This window comes from Engystomops pustulosus, chromosome 5, assembly GCF_040894005.1.
Source record: "Engystomops pustulosus chromosome 5, aEngPut4.maternal, whole genome shotgun sequence".
Lineage (NCBI taxonomy): Eukaryota > Metazoa > Chordata > Amphibia > Anura > Leptodactylidae > Engystomops > Engystomops pustulosus.
Window position 1 is genome coordinate 7,561,141 of NC_092415.1, and position 20,070 is coordinate 7,581,210.

General features: G+C 38.7%; 1 protein-coding gene across 2 annotated transcripts in view; it reads left to right on the forward strand.

Moving 5' to 3' along the window:
- LOC140132387 (uncharacterized) overlaps positions 1-20,070 on the forward strand; it is an 84,500-nt gene that overhangs the window by 23,100 nt on the left and 41,330 nt on the right. For both annotated transcript variants that reach the window (XM_072151098.1, XM_072151097.1), the window contains 3 exons: positions 1,287-1,385; positions 1,616-1,744; positions 6,859-6,987. In XM_072151098.1, coding sequence (XP_072007199.1) covers positions 1,287-1,385; positions 1,616-1,744; positions 6,859-6,987 — 357 coding nt within the window. The remainder of the gene's footprint in view (positions 1-1,286; positions 1,386-1,615; positions 1,745-6,858; positions 6,988-20,070) is intronic.

Below are 20,070 nucleotides of genomic sequence, written 5' to 3' on the forward strand. Positions count from 1 at the left end.
CCAGAGCTGCACTCACTATTCTGCTGCTGGTGCAGTCACTGTGTACATACATGACATTATTTATCCTGTACTGATCCTGAGTTACATCCTGTATTATACTCCAGAGCTGCGCTCACTATTCTGCTGCTGGTGCAGTCACTGTGTACATACATGACATTACTTATCCTGTACTGATCCTGAATTACATCCTGTATTATACCCCAGAGCTGCACTCACTATTCTGCTGCTGGTGCAGTCACTGTGTACATACATGACATTACTTATCCTGTACTGATCCTGAGTTACATCCTGTATTATACTCCAGAGCTGCACTCACTATTCTGCTGCTGGTGCAGTCACTGTGTACATACATGACATTACTTATCCTGTACTGATCCTGAGTTACATCCTGTATTATACTCCAGAGCTGCACTCACTATTCTGCTGCTGGTGCAGTCACTGTGTACATACATGACATTACTTATCCTGTACTGATCCTGAGTTACATCCTGTATTATACCCCAGAGCTGCACTCACTATTCTGCTGCTGGTGCAGTCACTGTGTACATACATGACATTACTTATCCTGTACTGATCCTGAGTTACATCCTGTATTATACTCCAGAGCTGCACTCACTATTCTGCTGCTGGTGCAGTCACTGTGTACATACATGACATTACTTATCCTGTACTGATCCTGAGTTACATCATGTATTATACTGCAGAGCTGCACTCACTATTCTGCTGCTGGTGCAGTCACTGTGTACATACATGACATTACTTATCCTGTACTGATCCTGAGTTACATCCTGTATTATACTCCAGAGCTGCGCTCACTATTCTGCTGCTGGTGCAGTCACTGTGTACATACATGACATTACTTATCCTGTACTGATCCTGAGTTACATCCTGTAGATCTTTTATTTTATATAAAAGTAAAAAAAAAACATAACAATACAAACCAAACATAATATACAATATATACAATCTTACCTGCTGGTCCAGCCACATTCACTCCTAGCAAAACAATAACTTACAATACACCGAAATGAATAACACCAAATACCACAACCCCCACCCAACCGATTATCACATCCTCAACCAAACCAATAAACAATAAGACAAGCCACACCCACAAATAAACATAAATGACTATAAATATACATAAACCCACCCCACACCCTCTAATAACAAACCACCCCACTCAGATACATCCTGTATTATACTCCAGAGCTGCACTCACTATTCTGCAGGTGCAGTAACTGTGTACATACATGACATTACTTGCTCTCCCTTCTCGTTGTCAGGACGGTGAGACCCCGATGCATGTTGCTGCTCAGTTCGGTAACATCAAGATGATCCGGGCTCTGATGGAGGAGGGCGGGGAGGTCACACGTCAGTCACAGGTGCTTCATTTTCCAATTCCTTCTGCTTTGTACTTCTTTGTTGGTTGTTATCCTCTTGTCACCTCCTGAGTTGTCCTGGATCTACTATGCATCAAAAAGTATGTGCACCCCAAATATCACATTTATATATGATAGATAGTGAATTAGTTACACCATTTGATACTTTGTAGCTGCCTTCAGGTAAAGTTCCAGTAGGGAGTAAATTTGTATTTGTGATCTTGTCATCCGAGGCGAGAGAGAGCGTCCTGCACACGGCCGTCCGGCACTGCCACCTGCCCATCCTGGAGGTCATTCTCCACCATCTGACCAGTGAGCGGAGCCCAGACGAGGCTGCCGCCTGGGTCAACCAACCCAACCAGGTAAGTCAGTATCCATGGAACCAGGGTCCTCCCAAATATCTGATTAATGGATGTGATCACATGACCTCACACTGCTCTTTTCTTAAAGGAAATCTCCCATCAAAATCCATCAGGATAAACCAGCACTTAGAGCCCCGGGCACCGGGACTGTGGGATCTTCTGACATCTGTTCTCCATGGCCTCCTTCCTTCTAATATCAACATTGTAAATTATGCTAATGATACACTGTCTCCCCTCGCCCTGCTTTCTCAGCACTGTGTAACAGCCTGTGAAGCTAAATCACAGAGGGGCTCTGGTAACACCCCAAGAGCTTTTTTGCCTCATAAGCATAATGTTTTAAGTTTTTTTTTTAGAAGGAAGGAAGCCATGGATAACAAATATAAGAAGAGATCACAGTCCCGGTGCCCGGATCTATGAGTAACGTCCCTGATGGTAGATTTCCTTTAACCTTCTGCACTGAGCTTATCCTTTGTTACAGTTCTCTCCGCTAAAAATTAAAGTTACATATTTCATAGTACTACAGTTATTCACAACATAGACAAATGTCTGATTACACATCTCTCCAGGGCCAATCCCTAACACTGGCTGCAGAGAGCACAGAGCACAGCAGTGTGAGGTCTGATTACACATCTCTCCAGGGACAATACATAACACTGGCTGCAGGGAGCACAGAGCACAGCAGTGTGAGGTCTGATTACACATCTCTCCAGGGACAATACATAACACTGGCTGCAGAGATCACAGAGCACAGCAGTGTGAGGTCTGATTACACATCTCTCCAGGGACAATACATAACACTGGCTGCAGGGAGCACAGAGCACAGCAGTGTGAGGTCTGATTACACATCTCTCCAGGGACAATACATAACACTGTCTGCAGAGAGCACAGAGCACAGCAGTGTGAGGTCTGAATACACATCTCTCCAGGGACACTACATAACACTGGCTGCAGAGAGCACAGAGCACAGCAGTGTGAGGTCTGATTACACATCTCTCCAGGGACAATACATAACACTGGCTGCAGAGAGCACAGAGCACAGGAGCGTGAGGTCTGATTACACATCTCTCCAGGGCCAATCCCTAACACTGGCTGCAGAGAGCACAGAGCACAGCAGTGTGAGGTCTGATTACACATCTCTCCAGGGACAATACATAACACTGGCTGCAGGGAGCACAGAGCACAGCAGTGTGAGGTCTGATTACACATCTCTCCAGGGACAATACATAACACTGGCTGCAGAGAGCACAGAGCACAGGAGCGTGAGGTCTGATTACACATCTCTCCAGGGCCAATCCCTAACACTGGCTGCAGAGAGCACAGAGCACAGCAGTGTGAGGTCTGATTACACATCTCTCCAGGGACAATACATAACACTGGCTGCAGGGAGCACAGAGCACAGCAGTGTGAGGTCTGATTACACATCTCTCCAGGGACAATACATAACACTGGCTGCAGAGAGCACAGAGCACAGGAGCGTGAGGTCTGATTACACATCTCTCCAGGGCCAATCCCTAACACTGGCTGCAGAGAGCACAGAGCACAGCAGTGTGAGGTCTGATTACACATCTCTCCAGGGACAATACATAACACTGGCTGCAGAGAGCACAGAGCACAGCAGTGTGAGGTCTGATTACACATCTCTCCAGGGACAATACATAACACTGGCTGCCGAGAGCACAGAGCACCGCAGTGTGAGGTGTGTGATTACACATCTCTCCAGGGACAATACATAACACTGGCTGCAGAGAGCACAGAGCACAGCAGTGTGAGGTCTGATTACACCTCTCTGCAGGGACAATACATAACACTGGCTGCAGAGAGCACAGAGCACCGCAGTGTGAGGTGTGTGATTACACATCTCTCCAGGGACAATACATAACACTGGCTGCAGAGAGCACAGAGCACAGCAGTGTGAGGTCTGATTACACCTCTCTGCAGGGACAATACATAACACTGGCTGCAGAGAGCACAGAGCACAGCAGTGTGAGGTCTGATTACACATCTCTCCAGGTACAATACATAACACTGGCTGCAGAGAACACAGCGCACAGCAGTGTGAGGTCTGATTACACATCTCTCCAGAGACTATACATAACACTGGCTGCAGAGAGCACAGAGCACAGCAGTGTGAGGTCTGATTACACATCTCTCCAGGGACAGTACATAACACTGGTTGCAGAGAGCACAGAGCACAGCAGTGTGAGGTATGATTACACATCTCTCCAGGGACATTACATAACACTGGCTGCAGAGAGCACAGAGCACAGCAGTGTGAGGTCTGATTACACATCTCTCCAGGGACAATACATAACATTGGCTGCAGAGAGCACAGAGCACAGCAGTGTGAGGGATGCTTACACATCTCTCCAAGGACAATACATAGCACTGGCTGCAGAGAGCACAGAGCACAGCAGTGTGAGGTCTGATTACACATCTCTCCAGGGACATTACATAACACTGGCTGCAGAGAGCACAGAGCACAGCAGTGTGAGGTCTGATTACATATCTCTCCAGGAACAGTACATAACACTGGCTGCAGAGAGCACAGAGCACATCAGTGTGAGGTCTGATTACACATCTCTCCAGAGACTATACATAACACTGGCTGCAGAGAGCACAGAGCACAGCAGTGTGAGGTATGATTACACATCTCTCCAGGGACAGTACATAACACTGTCTGCAGAGAGCACAGAACACAGCAGTGTGAGGTCTGATTACACATCTCTCCAGGGACAGTACATAACACTGGCTGCAGAGAGCACAGAGCACAGCAGTGTGAGGGCTGATTACACATCTCTCCAGGGACAGTACATAACACTGGCTGCAGAGAGCACAGAGCACAGCAGTGTGAGGTCTGATTACACATCTCTCCAGGAACAGTACATAACACTGTCTGCAGAGAGCACAGAACACAGCAGTGTGAGGTCTGATAACACATCTCTCCAGGGACTATACATAACACCGGCTGCAGAGAGCACAGAGCACAGCAGTGTGAGGTCTGATTACACATCTCTCCAGGGACAATACATAACACTTGCTGCAGAGAGCACAGAGCACAGCAGTGTGAGGTCTGATTACACATCTCTCCAGGGACAATACATAACACTGGCTGCAGAGAGCACAGAGCACAGCAGTGTGAGGTCTGATTACACATCTCTCCAGGGACAATGCATAACACTGGCTGCAGAGAGCACAGAGCACAGCAGTGTGAGGTCTGATTACACATCTCTCCAGGGACAGTACATAACACTGGCTGCAGAGAGCACAGAGCACAGCAGTGTGAGGTCTGATTACACATCTCTCCAGGGACAATACATAACACTGGCTGCAGAGAGCACAGAGCACAGCAGTGTGAGGTCTGATTACACCTCTCTGCAGGGACAATACATAACACTGGCTGCAGAGAGCACAGAGCACCGCAGTGTGAGGTGTGTGATTACACATCTCTCCAGGGACAATACATAACACTGGCTGCAGAGAGCACAGAGCACAGCAGTGTGAGGTCTGATTACACCTCTCTGCAGGGACAATACATAACACTGGCTGCAGAGAGCACAGAGCACAGCAGTGTGAGGTCTGATTACACATCTCTCCAGGTACAATACATAACACTGGCTGCAGAGAACACAGCGCACAGCAGTGTGAGGTCTGATTACACATCTCTCCAGAGACTATACATAACACTGGCTGCAGAGAGCACAGAGCACAGCAGTGTGAGGTCTGATTACACATCTCTCCAGGGACAGTACATAACACTGGTTGCAGAGAGCACAGAGCACAGCAGTGTGAGGTATGATTACACATCTCTCCAGGGACATTACATAACACTGGCTGCAGAGAGCACAGAGCACAGCAGTGTGAGGTCTGATTACACATCTCTCCAGGGACAATACATAACATTGGCTGCAGAGAGCACAGAGCACAGCAGTGTGAGGGATGCTTACACATCTCTCCAAGGACAATACATAGCACTGGCTGCAGAGAGCACAGAGCACAGCAGTGTGAGGTCTGATTACACATCTCTCCAGGGACATTACATAACACTGGCTGCAGAGAGCACAGAGCACAGCAGTGTGAGGTCTGATTACATATCTCTCCAGGAACAGTACATAACACTGGCTGCAGAGAGCACAGAGCACATCAGTGTGAGGTCTGATTACACATCTCTCCAGAGACTATACATAACACTGGCTGCAGAGAGCACAGAGCACAGCAGTGTGAGGTATGATTACACATCTCTCCAGGGACAGTACATAACACTGTCTGCAGAGAGCACAGAACACAGCAGTGTGAGGTCTGATTACACATCTCTCCAGGGACAGTACATAACACTGGCTGCAGAGAGCACAGAGCACAGCAGTGTGAGGGCTGATTACACATCTCTCCAGGGACAGTACATAACACTGGCTGCAGAGAGCACAGAGCACAGCAGTGTGAGGTCTGATTACACATCTCTCCAGGAACAGTACATAACACTGTCTGCAGAGAGCACAGAACACAGCAGTGTGAGGTCTGATAACACATCTCTCCAGGGACTATACATAACACCGGCTGCAGAGAGCACAGAGCACAGCAGTGTGAGGTCTGATTACACATCTCTCCAGGGACAATACATAACACTTGCTGCAGAGAGCACAGAGCACAGCAGTGTGAGGTCTGATTACACATCTCTCCAGGGACAATACATAACACTGGCTGCAGAGAGCACAGAGCACAGCAGTGTGAGGTCTGATTACACATCTCTCCAGGGACAATGCATAACACTGGCTGCAGAGAGCACAGAGCACAGCAGTGTGAGGTCTGATTACACATCTCTCCAGGGACAGTACATAACACTGGCTGCAGAGAGCACAGAGCACAGCAGTGTGAGGTCTGATTACACATCTCTCCAGGGACAATACATAACACTGGCTGCAGAGAGCACAGAGCACAGCAGTGTGAGGTCTGATTACACATCTCTCCAGGGACAATACATAACACTGGCTGCAGAGAGCACAGAGCACAGCAGTGACACATCTTCCAGTAAAATTCGGGAATATAAATCTACAATCTACTGACAGGGATGTAAGCACTTGACATTGGCTGATATTATGGCTCTTTGTGTTTGACTTTAGGAAGGGGAGACCCCTCTACATTTAGCGGCAGCTCTGGGCAGAGACATGATCCACAGTGAGGAGGAGGATGTGAGGATCATCCGACTTCTCCTGGATCACGCCGCTGACATCTCCTCCATCACGTCTCAGGTACAGGTCACCATCGCCTCAAGGGGCAGAGTTATCTTACGTTTTCCTTATTTGCGTCTAAAATGTCTCTACTTTGCGCCATTTTTGTCTAATGCTAATATTTGCTTAGATAGATGTGATCCTGCTCTGTGGTTTGTTTTGGAGACTTCATATCTTTGCAACTTTTTGTACAAAGTCTCAATGAGAAAAAATCCTATAAATCTGCTTCAGCCGACGACATTTAACAATTAGGAACATTTTTTAGACTAATGGTATTTTTTGGGGGGTGGATTTTTTAAGTTTAAGAATCAAAAAATGTTTAGAATTTAATGTCTTAATGATAATAATACAGTTTCAGCTTTGTATATAGAGATGTCCTGTACCTGGTCACCGCTCCTTTATCACATACATTATAAGGAGAACTTGTGGGGCTCAGCCACGTGTCCTTACACTTTATATCACTGACGCATCACTGTCTGCGTATAGAGGGCGATAAGCTGCCTGATCCTCCCCCCTGAATGCAGAGGGAGGAGTCTTCCTCAGCAGACGACAGTGATTGGCTGTTGTCAATGTATTAGGTGGTTTCCTAGTGAGGTCATTGCCCTTATATGGAGACTGAAACCACTGGAGACCTCCCTCCTGCTGAGTGACAGGTGTGTCCAGGCAAGGGGGAGGGGCAAGGGAGGGGTTTTTATGTGATCAACCCCGTATTATGATACTTTGTATTGTTACACTATCATAATTGTTTTCAGTTTAAAAGCATCAATTTTAAAACAAAAAAATTATTAAAAAGCATAAGGAGCAGCTGCCTGCATCTGATACCTCTGATGTTCCTGATGCTACTGATGTTTTTGATGCTTTTGACAAAATGGGGCTCATTTCATAAGGGGCCAATCGCTGAGTTTCCCGAATATTTCCGATTTGGGACGCTTTTCCGTGAATTGCCCCGGGTTTTTGAATTGTTTTGCATCCACGCTGGCTTGCAAGCGACGGAAATGGGGGGAGTGGCCGTGGGAAAACCTGACGGATTCGGGAAAAAACGCGGTATTTAAAAAAGAATTTGTGTTGCTTGACACGCACTTACATGCACCAAAGAGAAGAAGGTGAACTCCGGCGACACCTGGTGGACATCGGGCGCACGGACCGTAGTGAATCCCGGCAGAACCCGAATCCTCGTCGGACAACGCACCGTGGGATCACGACTGGACCGGGTAAGTAAATGAGCCCCAATGTGTTTATATATATTGTTTATATACAAATAAACATGAAGTTACAAAATAATTTTTTTTTTTTTTTTTTTTTAAACAAAGGTTTTTTGAAATTTTAATCAATTCATCAGAAAACCATAGTACTATCTGCACCTTGCGGACTCCATGTGGATTTTACACACAGATTGTGGTGCAGAAATTCCACCGCGAAATACAGGAGCATTAAAGTGAATGGGATTTGGAAAAAGTCTTATAGACAAAGCTTTTTTTTTTTCTTTGAGAAAATCGTTCAGTGCAGAAAACTAAATAATCATCATGTATTTTTGTACGCATTTTTTTTTACATTGAAATCTATAGGAGAGTGAAAATCTGCATCAATGTGCAGTTTTCATGTAGAATTCCCTCTGCCAAAAGGGATGGGGAAAAAACAGAGGAAAAAAAATGCATGTGGAAAAAATGCATGAAAACCGCACATAAAAACAGCACTTATTGGATGCAGATTTTTCACATGGTAATCCACAACGTGTGCAGAGCCGAATACACAGGGGCACATTTACTAAGGGTCCGAATCGCTCTTTTTTTTGACGGGTTTCCCGAAAATTACCGGTTTGCGCCGAGTTGCCCCAGGATTTTGGCGCACGCGATTGGATTGTGGCATGTATGCGACGGAAATCAGGGCCGTGGCCGTCGGAAAGCCCGACGGATTCGCAAAAACCGCAGTATTTTTTTTTAAATGTGTCGCTTGACACGCACTTACCTGCACCCAGGATAGCTTGGTGAACTCCGGCGGACCTCAGCGCAGCAGCGACACCTGGAGGACATCGGGCGCACGACCTTAGTGAATCGCCGGAAGACCCGAATCCTCGTCGGAGAACGTGCTGCTGGATCGCGACAGGACCGGGTAAGTAAATGAGCCCCACAGAGTTTTTTTACCAATATTTTAATACCAAAAAAAGAAGAAAGTTGATTTATCACATGTCTGTAATTTATGGTTATTTCCACCTGCTCTGCAATGGAGCTTTTTTGAGACATCTATCTATCTACCTATCTATCTATCTATCTGTGGGCCACATTTATCACTAGTTTTTTCTGTTGTTTTTGCGCCTTTTCGTTTAGGCGCACCGTTTTTGCGCCATTTTTGCGATTAAACGTCAAATTAGCCGCGCAGCTAAAATAACCACCTTTCCCTCATCTATCGTTCAATTCCAGATGTTTTGCTGCGCCTAATGATATTCATCACGTGCGACTTTTGCATTTAGGCGCAAAAACGGGCGCAAAAACACTCCAGCCTGAAGGTGGCGTTATCTGAGAAGAAAGCACTGAGCCCCTTTGCAGAAGAGCTCATTTCTAGCAGCAAAGCTCAGCCAGACACTGGAACAGATAATAGATACATTAGATACATTGCAGACACTGGAACATATAATAGATACATTAGATACTCTGCAGACACTGGAACATATAATAGATACATTAGATACATTACAGACACTGGAACATATAATAGATACATGAGATACTCTGCAGACACTGGAACATATAATAGATACATTAGATACATTACAGACACTAGAACATATAATAGATACATTAGATACATTACAGACACTGGAACATATAATAGATACATTAGATACATTACAGACACTGGAACATATAATAGATACATTAGATACACTGCAGACACTAGAACATATAATAGATACATTAGATACACTGCAGACACTAGAACATATAATAGATACATTAGATACATTACAGACACTAGAACATATAATAGATACATTAGATACATTGCAGACACTAGAACATATAATAGATACTTTAGATACTCTGCAGACACTGGAACATATAATAGATACATTAGATACACTGCAGACACTGGAACATATAATAGATACATTAGATACATTACAGACACTGGAACATATAATAGATACATTAGATACATTACAGACACTGGAACATATAATAGATACATTAGATACATTACAGACAGGAGCTGCAGACTCTATTTACAGTTCATCACCTTCTATTTACTAAATATTCTGCAAAACGCTGAGCTCACAGCAAGAGAGAAGAGAAGCTTGCACAAGTTTGCAGATACTACATACAAGTGTCCCCCATGTAATTCTGCACAGTGTCTGAGGGGGATATTGTGCAGAATTACAGGGGTGCAGCAGGAGACCAGCACTGGGGGATCCCCTCCAGGAGAAGCCACTGCTGAGGAGGTCACTGGGTGCAGGGTGTCACACACCTGGGTGCTGCTGAGGAGGTCACTGGGTGCTGGGTGTCACACACCTGGGTGCTGCTGAGGAGGTCACTGGGTGCAGGGTGTCACACACCTGGGTGCTGCTGAGGAGGTCACTGGGTGCTGGGTGTCACACACCTGGGTGCTGCTGAGGAGGTCACTGGGTGCAGGGTGTCACACACCTGGGTGCTGCTGTGAGAGTTATCTTCATTCTGGGCTGTGGGAGAAGCAGAGAGGAGCTTGTAGCAGGATCACATGTAAGTGCCCGAATCTAACATTGCGCCTAAACTGCGCCTAAACTGCGCCTAAACTGTGTTAAAGTAAAGTGATTAATAAGAGGCAGGAAATTACCTTATCACAGATGGTTGTAGCTTGTGATAATTCTGGAAAACAGTGCGCCCGAATTTAGGCGCAACTACTACACTTAGGCGCACAAAAGTGATAAATGTGGCCCTATCTATCTATCTATCTATCTATCTGTCTATCTATCTATCTATCTGTCTATCTGTCTATCTATCTATCTGTCTATCTATCTATCAATCTATCTATCTATCTCCTATCTATCTATCTATCTATCTATCTATCTATCTCCTATCTATCTATCTATCTATCTATCTATCTATCTATCTATCTATCTCTCATATCTATCTATCTATCTATCTATCTATCTACCTCATATCTATCTATCTATCTCCTATCTATCTATCTATCTATCTATCTATCTCCTATCTATCTATCTATCTATCTATCTCCTATCTATCTATCTCTCATATCTATCTATCTATCTATCTATCTATCTATCTATCTATCTATCTATCTATCTATCATCTATCTATCTATCTATCTATCTATCTATCTATCTCATATCTATCTATCTATCTATCTATCTATCTTCTATCTATCTATCTATCTATCTATCTATCTATCTATCTATCTATCTATCTATCTCCTATCTATCTATCTATCTATCTATCTATCTATCTCTCATATCTATCTATCTATCTATCTATCTATCTATCTATCTACCTCATATCTATCTATCTATCTCCTATCTATCTATCTATCTATCTATCTATCTATCTCCTATCTATCTATCTATCTATCTATCTCCTATCTATCTATCTATCTATCTAAATAAAGTAAAGCTTGATGAAGGTGTCACACACCGAAACGTCGCCACTTGTTCAATAAAGTTCACCTTTTATTTTGAAATTTGAACCATGGAGTGCTGCCCGCTTTTTACTTTATTTATCTACAAGAGGATCAAGCCAGACCCTTTGGGGGCGCTGCACCCCTCCTTATTAGGAGTCCATAAGATTGTGCTGACTTGGATTTTACTTCTTCTTATCTATCTATCTATCTATCTATCTATCTCCTATCTATCTATCTCCTATCTATCTATCTATCTATCTATCTATCTATCTATCTATCTATCTATCTATCTATCTATCTATCTATCTACCTCCTATCTATCTATCTCCTATCTATCTATCTATCTATCTATCTCATATCTATCTATCTATCTATCTACCTCATATCTATCTATCTATCTCCTATCTATCTATCTATCTATCTCCTATCTATCTATCTATCTATCTATCTATCTCCTATATATCTATCTCCTATCTATCTATCTATCTATCTATCTATCTATCTATCTATCTCCTATCTATCTATCTCCTATCTATCTATCTATCTACCTCATATCTATCTATCTATCTATCTATCTATCTATCTATCTATCTCCTATCTATCTATCTATCTATCTATCATCTATCTATCTATCTATCTATCTATCTATCTATCTATCTATCTACCTCATATCTATCTATCTCCTATCTATCTATCTCCTATCTATCTATCTATCTATCTATCTATCTATCTATCTATCTATCTCCTATCTATCTATCTATCTATCTCCTATCTATCTATCTCCTATCTATCTATCTATCTATCTATCTATCTATCTATCTATCTCCTATCTCCTATCTATCTATCTATCTATCTCATATCTATCTATCTATCTATCTATCTATCTATCTATCTATCTATCTACCTCATATCTATCTATCTATCTATCTATCTATCTCCTATCTATCTATCTCCTATCTATCTATCTATCTATCTATCTATCTATCTATCTATCTATCTCATATCTATCTCCTATCTATCTATCTATCTATCTCATATCTATCTCCTATCTATCTATCTATCTATCTATCTATCTATCTCATATCTATCTATCTCCTATCTATCTCCTATCTATCTATCTATTTATCTATCTATCTATTTATCTATCTCATATCTATCCATTTATCTATCTATCTACCTCATATCTATCTATCTATCTCCTATCTATCTATCTATCTATCTATCTATCTATCTATCTCCTATCTATCTATCTATCTATCTATCTATCTCCTATCTATCTATCTCCTGTCTATCTATTTATCTATCTATCTATCTATCTATCTATCTATCTCCTATCTATCTATCTATCTACCTCCTATCTATCTATCTCCTATCTATCTATCTATCTATCTATCTATCTATCTATCTATCTCATATCTATCTATCTATCTATCTATCTATCTACCTCATATCTATCTATCTATCTACCTCATATCTATCTATCTCCTATCTATCTATCTCCTATCTATCTATCTATCTCCTATCTATCTATCTATCTATCTATCTCCTATCTATCTATCTATCTATCTATCTCCTATATATCTATCTCCTATCTATCTATCTATCTATCTATCTATCTATCTATCTATCTATCTATCTATCTCCTATCTCCTATCTATCTATCTATCTCATATCTATCTATCTATCTATCTATCTATCTACCACATATCTATCTATCTATCTATCTATCTATCTATCTATCTCTCATATCTCTCATATCTATCTATCTATCTATCTATCTATCTATCTATCTCCTATCTATCTATCTATCTATCTATCTCCTATCTATCTATCTCCTATCTATCTATCTCCTATCTATCTATCTATCTATCTATCTATCTATCTATCTATCTATCTCCTATCTATCTATCTCCTATCTATCTCCTATCTATCTATCTATCTATCTATCTATCTATCTATCTCCTATCTATCTATCTATCTATCTATCTCCTATCTATCTATCTATCTATCTATCTACCTCATATCTATCTATCTATCTATCTCCTATCTATCTCCTATCTCCTATCTATCTATCTATCTATCTCATATCCATCTCCTATCTATCTATCTATCTATCTATCTATCTATCTATCTATCTATCTATCTATCTATCTATCTATCTATCTATCATATCTATCTATCTATCTATCTATCTATCTATCTACCTCATATCTATCTATCTATCTCCTATCTATCTATCTATCTATCTATCTCCTATCTATCTATCTATCTATCATCTATCTATCTATCTATCTATCTATCTATCTATCTCCTATCTATCTATCTCTCATATCTATCTATCTATCTATCTATCTATCTATCTATCTATCATCTATCTATCTATCTATCTATCTATCTATCTCATATCTATCTATCTATCTATCTATCTATCTATCTATCTATCTTCTATCTATCTATCTATCTCCTATCTATCTATCTATCTATCTATCTATCTCCTATCTATCTATCTATCTATCTATCTATCTATCTATCTATCTATCTATCTATCTCTCATATCTATCTATCTATCTATCTATTTATCTATCTATCTATCTATCTACCTCATATCTATCTATCTATCTCCTATCTATCTATCTATCTATCTATCTAAATAAAGTAAAGCTTGATGAAGGTGTCACACACCGAAACGTCGCCACTTGTTCAATAAAGTTTACCTTTTATTTTGAAATTTGAACCATGGAGTGCTGCCCGCTTTTTACTTTATTTATCTACAAGAGGATCAAGCCAGACTCTTTGGGGGCGCTGCACCCCTCCTTATTAGGAGTCCATAAGATTGTGCTGACTTGGATTTTACTTCTTCTTATCTATCTATCTATCTATCTATCTATCTATCTATCTCCTATCTATCTATCTCCTATCTATCTATCTATCTATCTATCTACCTCCTATCTATCTATCTCCTATCTATCTATCTATCTATCTATCTATCTATCTCATATCTATCTATCTATCTATCTATCTATCTATCTATCTATCTATCTACCTCATATCTATCTATCTACCTCATATCTATCTATCTATCTATCTATCTCCTATCTATCTATCTATCTATCTATCTATCTATCTATCTATCTATCTATCTATCTCCTATCTATCTATCTATCTATCTATCTATCTCCTATATATCTATATCCTATCTATCTATCTATCTATCTCCTATCTATCTATCTCCTATCTATCTATCTATCTATCTACCTCATATCTATCTATCTATCTATCTATCTATCTATCTATCTATCTCCTATCTATCTATCTATCTATCTATCTATCTATCTACCTCATATCTATCTATCTCCTATCTATCTATCTCCTATCTATCTATCTATCTATCTATCTATCTATCTATCTATCTCCTATCTATATATCTCCTATCTATATATCTCCTATCTATCTATCTATCTATCTCCTATCTATCTATCTATCTATCTATCTCATATCTATCTATCTATCTATCTATCTATCTATCTATCTATCTTCTATCTATCTATCTATCTATCTATCTATCTATCTATCTATCTCCTATCTATCTATCTATCTATCTATCTATCTATCTATCTCTCATATCTATCTATCTATCCATCTATCTATCTACCTCATATCTATCTATCTATCTCCTATCTATCTATCTATCTATCTATCTATCTCCTATCTATCTATCTATCTATCTATCTATCTATCTATCTATCTCCTATCTATCTATCTATCTATCTATCTATCTATCTATCTATCTCCTATCTATCTCCTATCTATCTATCTCCTATCTATCTATCTATCTATCTATCTATCTATCTATCTAAATAAAGTAAAGCTTGATGAAGGTGTCACACACCGAAACGTCGCCACTTGTTCAATAAAGTTCACCTTTTATTTTGAAATTTGAACCATGGAGTGCTGCCCGCTTTTTACTTTATTTATCTACAAGAGGATCAAGCCAGACCCTTTGGGGGCGCTGCACCCCTCCTTATTAGGAGTCCATAAGATTGCGCTGACTTGGATTTTACTTCTTCTTATCTATCTATCTATCTATCTATCTATCTCCTATCTATCTATCTCCTATCTATCTATCTATCTATCTATCTACCTCCTATCTATCTATCTCCTATCTATCTATCTATCTATCTATCTATCTATCTATCTCATATCTATCTATCTATCTATCTATCTATCTACCTCATATCTATCTATCTATCTCCTATCTATCTATCTATCTATCTATCTATCTATCTATCTATCTATCTATCTATCTCCTATCTATCTATCTATCTCCTATCTATCTATCTATCTATCTCCTATATATCTATCTCCTATCTATCTATCTATCTATCTATCTATCTATCTATCTATCTCCTATCTATCTATCTCCTATCTATCTATCTATCTATCTACCTCATATCTATCTATCTATCTATCTATCTATCTCCTATCTATCTATCTATCTATCTATCTATCTATCTATCTATCTATCTCATATCTATCTATCTATCTATCTATCTATCATCTATCTATCTATCTATCTATCTATCTATCTATCTACCTCATATCTATCTATCTCCTATCTATCTATCTCCTATCTATCTATCTATCTATCTATCTATCTATCTATCTATCTATCTATCTCCTATCTATCTATCTCCTATCTATCTATCTCCTATCTATCTATCTATCTATCTATCTATCTATCTCCTATCTCCTATCTATCTATCTATCTCATATCTATCTATCTATCTATCTACCTCATATCTATCTATCTATCTATCTCCTATCTCCTATCTATCTATCTATCTATCTATCTCATATCTATCTCCTATCTATCTATCTATCTATCTCATATCTATCTCCTATCTATCTATCTATCTATCTATCTCATATCTATCTATCTCCTATCTATCTCCTATCTATCTATCTATCTATTTATCTATCTATCTATTTATCTATCTCATATCTATCCATTTATCTATCTATCTACCTCATATCTATCTATCTATCTATCTCCTATCTATCTATCTATCTATCTCCTATCTATCTATCTATCTATCTATCTATCTATCTATCTATCTCCTATCTATCTATCTCCTGTCTATCTATCTATCTATCTATCTATCTATCTATCTATCTATCTCCTATCTATCTATCTATCTACCTCCTATCTATCTATCTCCTATCTATCTATCTATCTATCTATCTCATATCTATCTATCTAGCTATCTACCTCATATCTATCTATCTATCTACCTCATATCTATCTATCTCCTATCTATCTATCTCCTATCTATCTATCTATCTATCTATCTATCTATCTCCTATCTATCTATCTATCTATCTATCTCCTATCTATCTATCTATCTATCTATCTATCTCCTATATATCTATCTCCTATCTATCTATCTATCTATCTATCTATCTATCTATCTCCTATCTCCTATCTATCTATCTATCTCATATCTATCTATCTATCTATCTATCTATCTATCTATCTACCTCATATCTATCTATCTATCTATCTATCTCCTATCTATCTATCTATCTATCTATCTATCTATCTATCTATCTATCTCTCATATCTCTCATATCTATCTATCTATCTATCTATCTATCTATCTATCTATCTATCTCCTATCTATCTATCTATCTCCTATCTATCTATCTCCTATCTATCTATCTCCTATCTATCTATCTCCTATCTATCTATCTATCTATCTATCTATCTATCTATCTATCTCCTATCTATCTATCTCCTATCTATCTCCTATCTATCTATCTATCTATCTATCTATCTATCTATCTATCTATCTATCTATCTCCTATCTATCTATCTATCTATCTATCTCCTATCTCCTATCTATCTATCTATCTATCTATCTATCTATCTATCTCATATCTATCTATCTATCTATCTATCTATCTACCTCATATCTATCTATCTATCTATCTCCTATCTCCTATCTATCTATCTATCTATCTCCTATCTATCTATCTATCTCATATCTATCTCCTATCTATCTATCTATCTATCTCCTATCTATCTATCTGTCTATCTATCTATCTATCTATCTATCATATCTATCTATCTATCTATCTATCTATCTATCTATCTACCTCATATCTATCTATCTATCTCCTATCTATCTATCTATCTATCTATCTATCTATCTATCTATCTCCTATCTATCTATCTATCTATCATCTATCTATCTATCTATCTATCTATCTCCTATCTATCTATCTCTCATATCTATCTATCTATCTATCTATCTATCTATCTATCTATCTATCATCTATCTATCTATCTATCTATCTATCTATCTCATATCTATCTATCTATCTTCTATCTATCTATCTCCTATCTATCTATCTCCTATCTATCTATCTATCTATCTATCTATCTATCTATCTATCTATCTATCTATCTCTCATATCTATCTATCTATCTATCTATTTATCTATCTATCTATCTATCTATCTATCTCCTATCTATCTATCTATCTATCTCCTATCTATCTATCTATCTATCTATCTATCTATCTATCTATCTATCTATCTATCTATCTATCTATCTCTCATATCTATCTATCTATCTATCTCCTATCTATCTATCTATCTATCTATCTATCTATCTATCTATCTCCTATCTATCTATCTATCTATCTATCTCCTATCTATCTATCTATCTATCTATCTAAATAAAGTAAAGCTTGATGAAGGTGTCACACACCGAAACGTCGCCACTTGTTCAATAAAGTTCACCTTTTATTTTGAAATTTGAACCATGGAGTGCTGCCCGCTTTTTACTTTATTTATCTACAAGAGGATCAAGCCAGACCCTTTGGGGGCGCTGCACCCCTCCTTATTAGGAGTCCATAAGATTGTGCTGACTTGGATTTTACTTCTTCTTATCTATCTATCTATCTATCTATCTATCTATCTCCTATCTATCTATCTCCTATCTATCTATCTATCTATCTATCTATCTATCTATCTATCTATCTATCTATCTATCTATCTACCTCCTATCTATCTATCTCCTATCTATCTATCTATCTATCTCATATTTATCTATCTATCTATCTATCTACCTCATATCTATCTATCTATCTCCTATCTATCTATCTATCTCCTATCTATCTATCTATCTCCTATCTATCTATCTATCTATCTATCTATCTATCTATCTATCTCCTATATATCTATATCCTATCTATCTATCTATCTATCTATCTATCTATCTATCTATCTATCTCCTATCTATCTATCTCCTATCTATCTATCTATCTACCTCATATCTATCTATCTATCTATCTATCTATCTCCTATCTATCTATCTATCTATCTATCTATCTATCTATCTATCTATCATCTATCTATCTATCTATCTATCTATCTATCTATCTATCTACCTCATATCTATCTATCTCCTATCTATCTATCTCCTATCTATCTATCTATCTATCTATCTATCTATCTATCTATCTCCTATCTATATATCTCCTATCTATCTATCTCCTATCTATCTATCTATCTATCTCCTATCTATCTATCTATCTCATATCTATCTATCTATCTATCTATCTATCTATCTACCTCATATCTATCTATCTATCTATCTATCTCCTATCTATCTATCTCATATCTCCTATCTATCTATCTATCTATCTATCTATCTATCTATCTATCTATCTCATATCTATCTCCTATCTATCTATCTATCTATCTCATATCTATCTCCTATCTATCTATCTATCTATCTCATATCTATCTATCTCCTATCTATCTCCTATCTATCTATCTATTTATCTATCTATCTATTTATCTATCTCATATCTATCCATTTATCTATCTATCTACCTCATATCTATCTATCTATCTACCTCATATCTATCTATCTATCTCCTATCTATCTATCTATCTATCTATCTCCTATCTATCTATCTATCTATCTATCTATCTATCTATCTCCTATCTATCTATCTCCTGTCTATCTATCTATCTATCTATCTATCTCCTATCTATCTATCTATCTACCTCCTATCTATCTATCTCCTATCTATCTATCTATCTATCTATCTATCTATCTATCTATCTATCTCATATCTATCTATCTATCTATCTAGGATGGATGTAGAGAAAACGGGCAGCACTTATGGCCCAGTCCTAAGGTGCCTGCACCCAACTTCAAATACGAGGTTTGTGCCGCTTGGATCTCCTATCTATCTATCTATCTCCTATCTATCTATCTCCTATCTATCTATCTCCTATCTATCTATCTCCTATCTATCTATCTATCTATCTATCTATCTATCTATCTATCTATCTCCTATCTATCTATCTCCTATCTATCTCCTATCTATCTATCTATCTATCTATCTATCTATCTATCTATCTCCTATCTATCTATCTATCTATCTATCTATCTCCTATCTCCTATCTATCTATCTATCT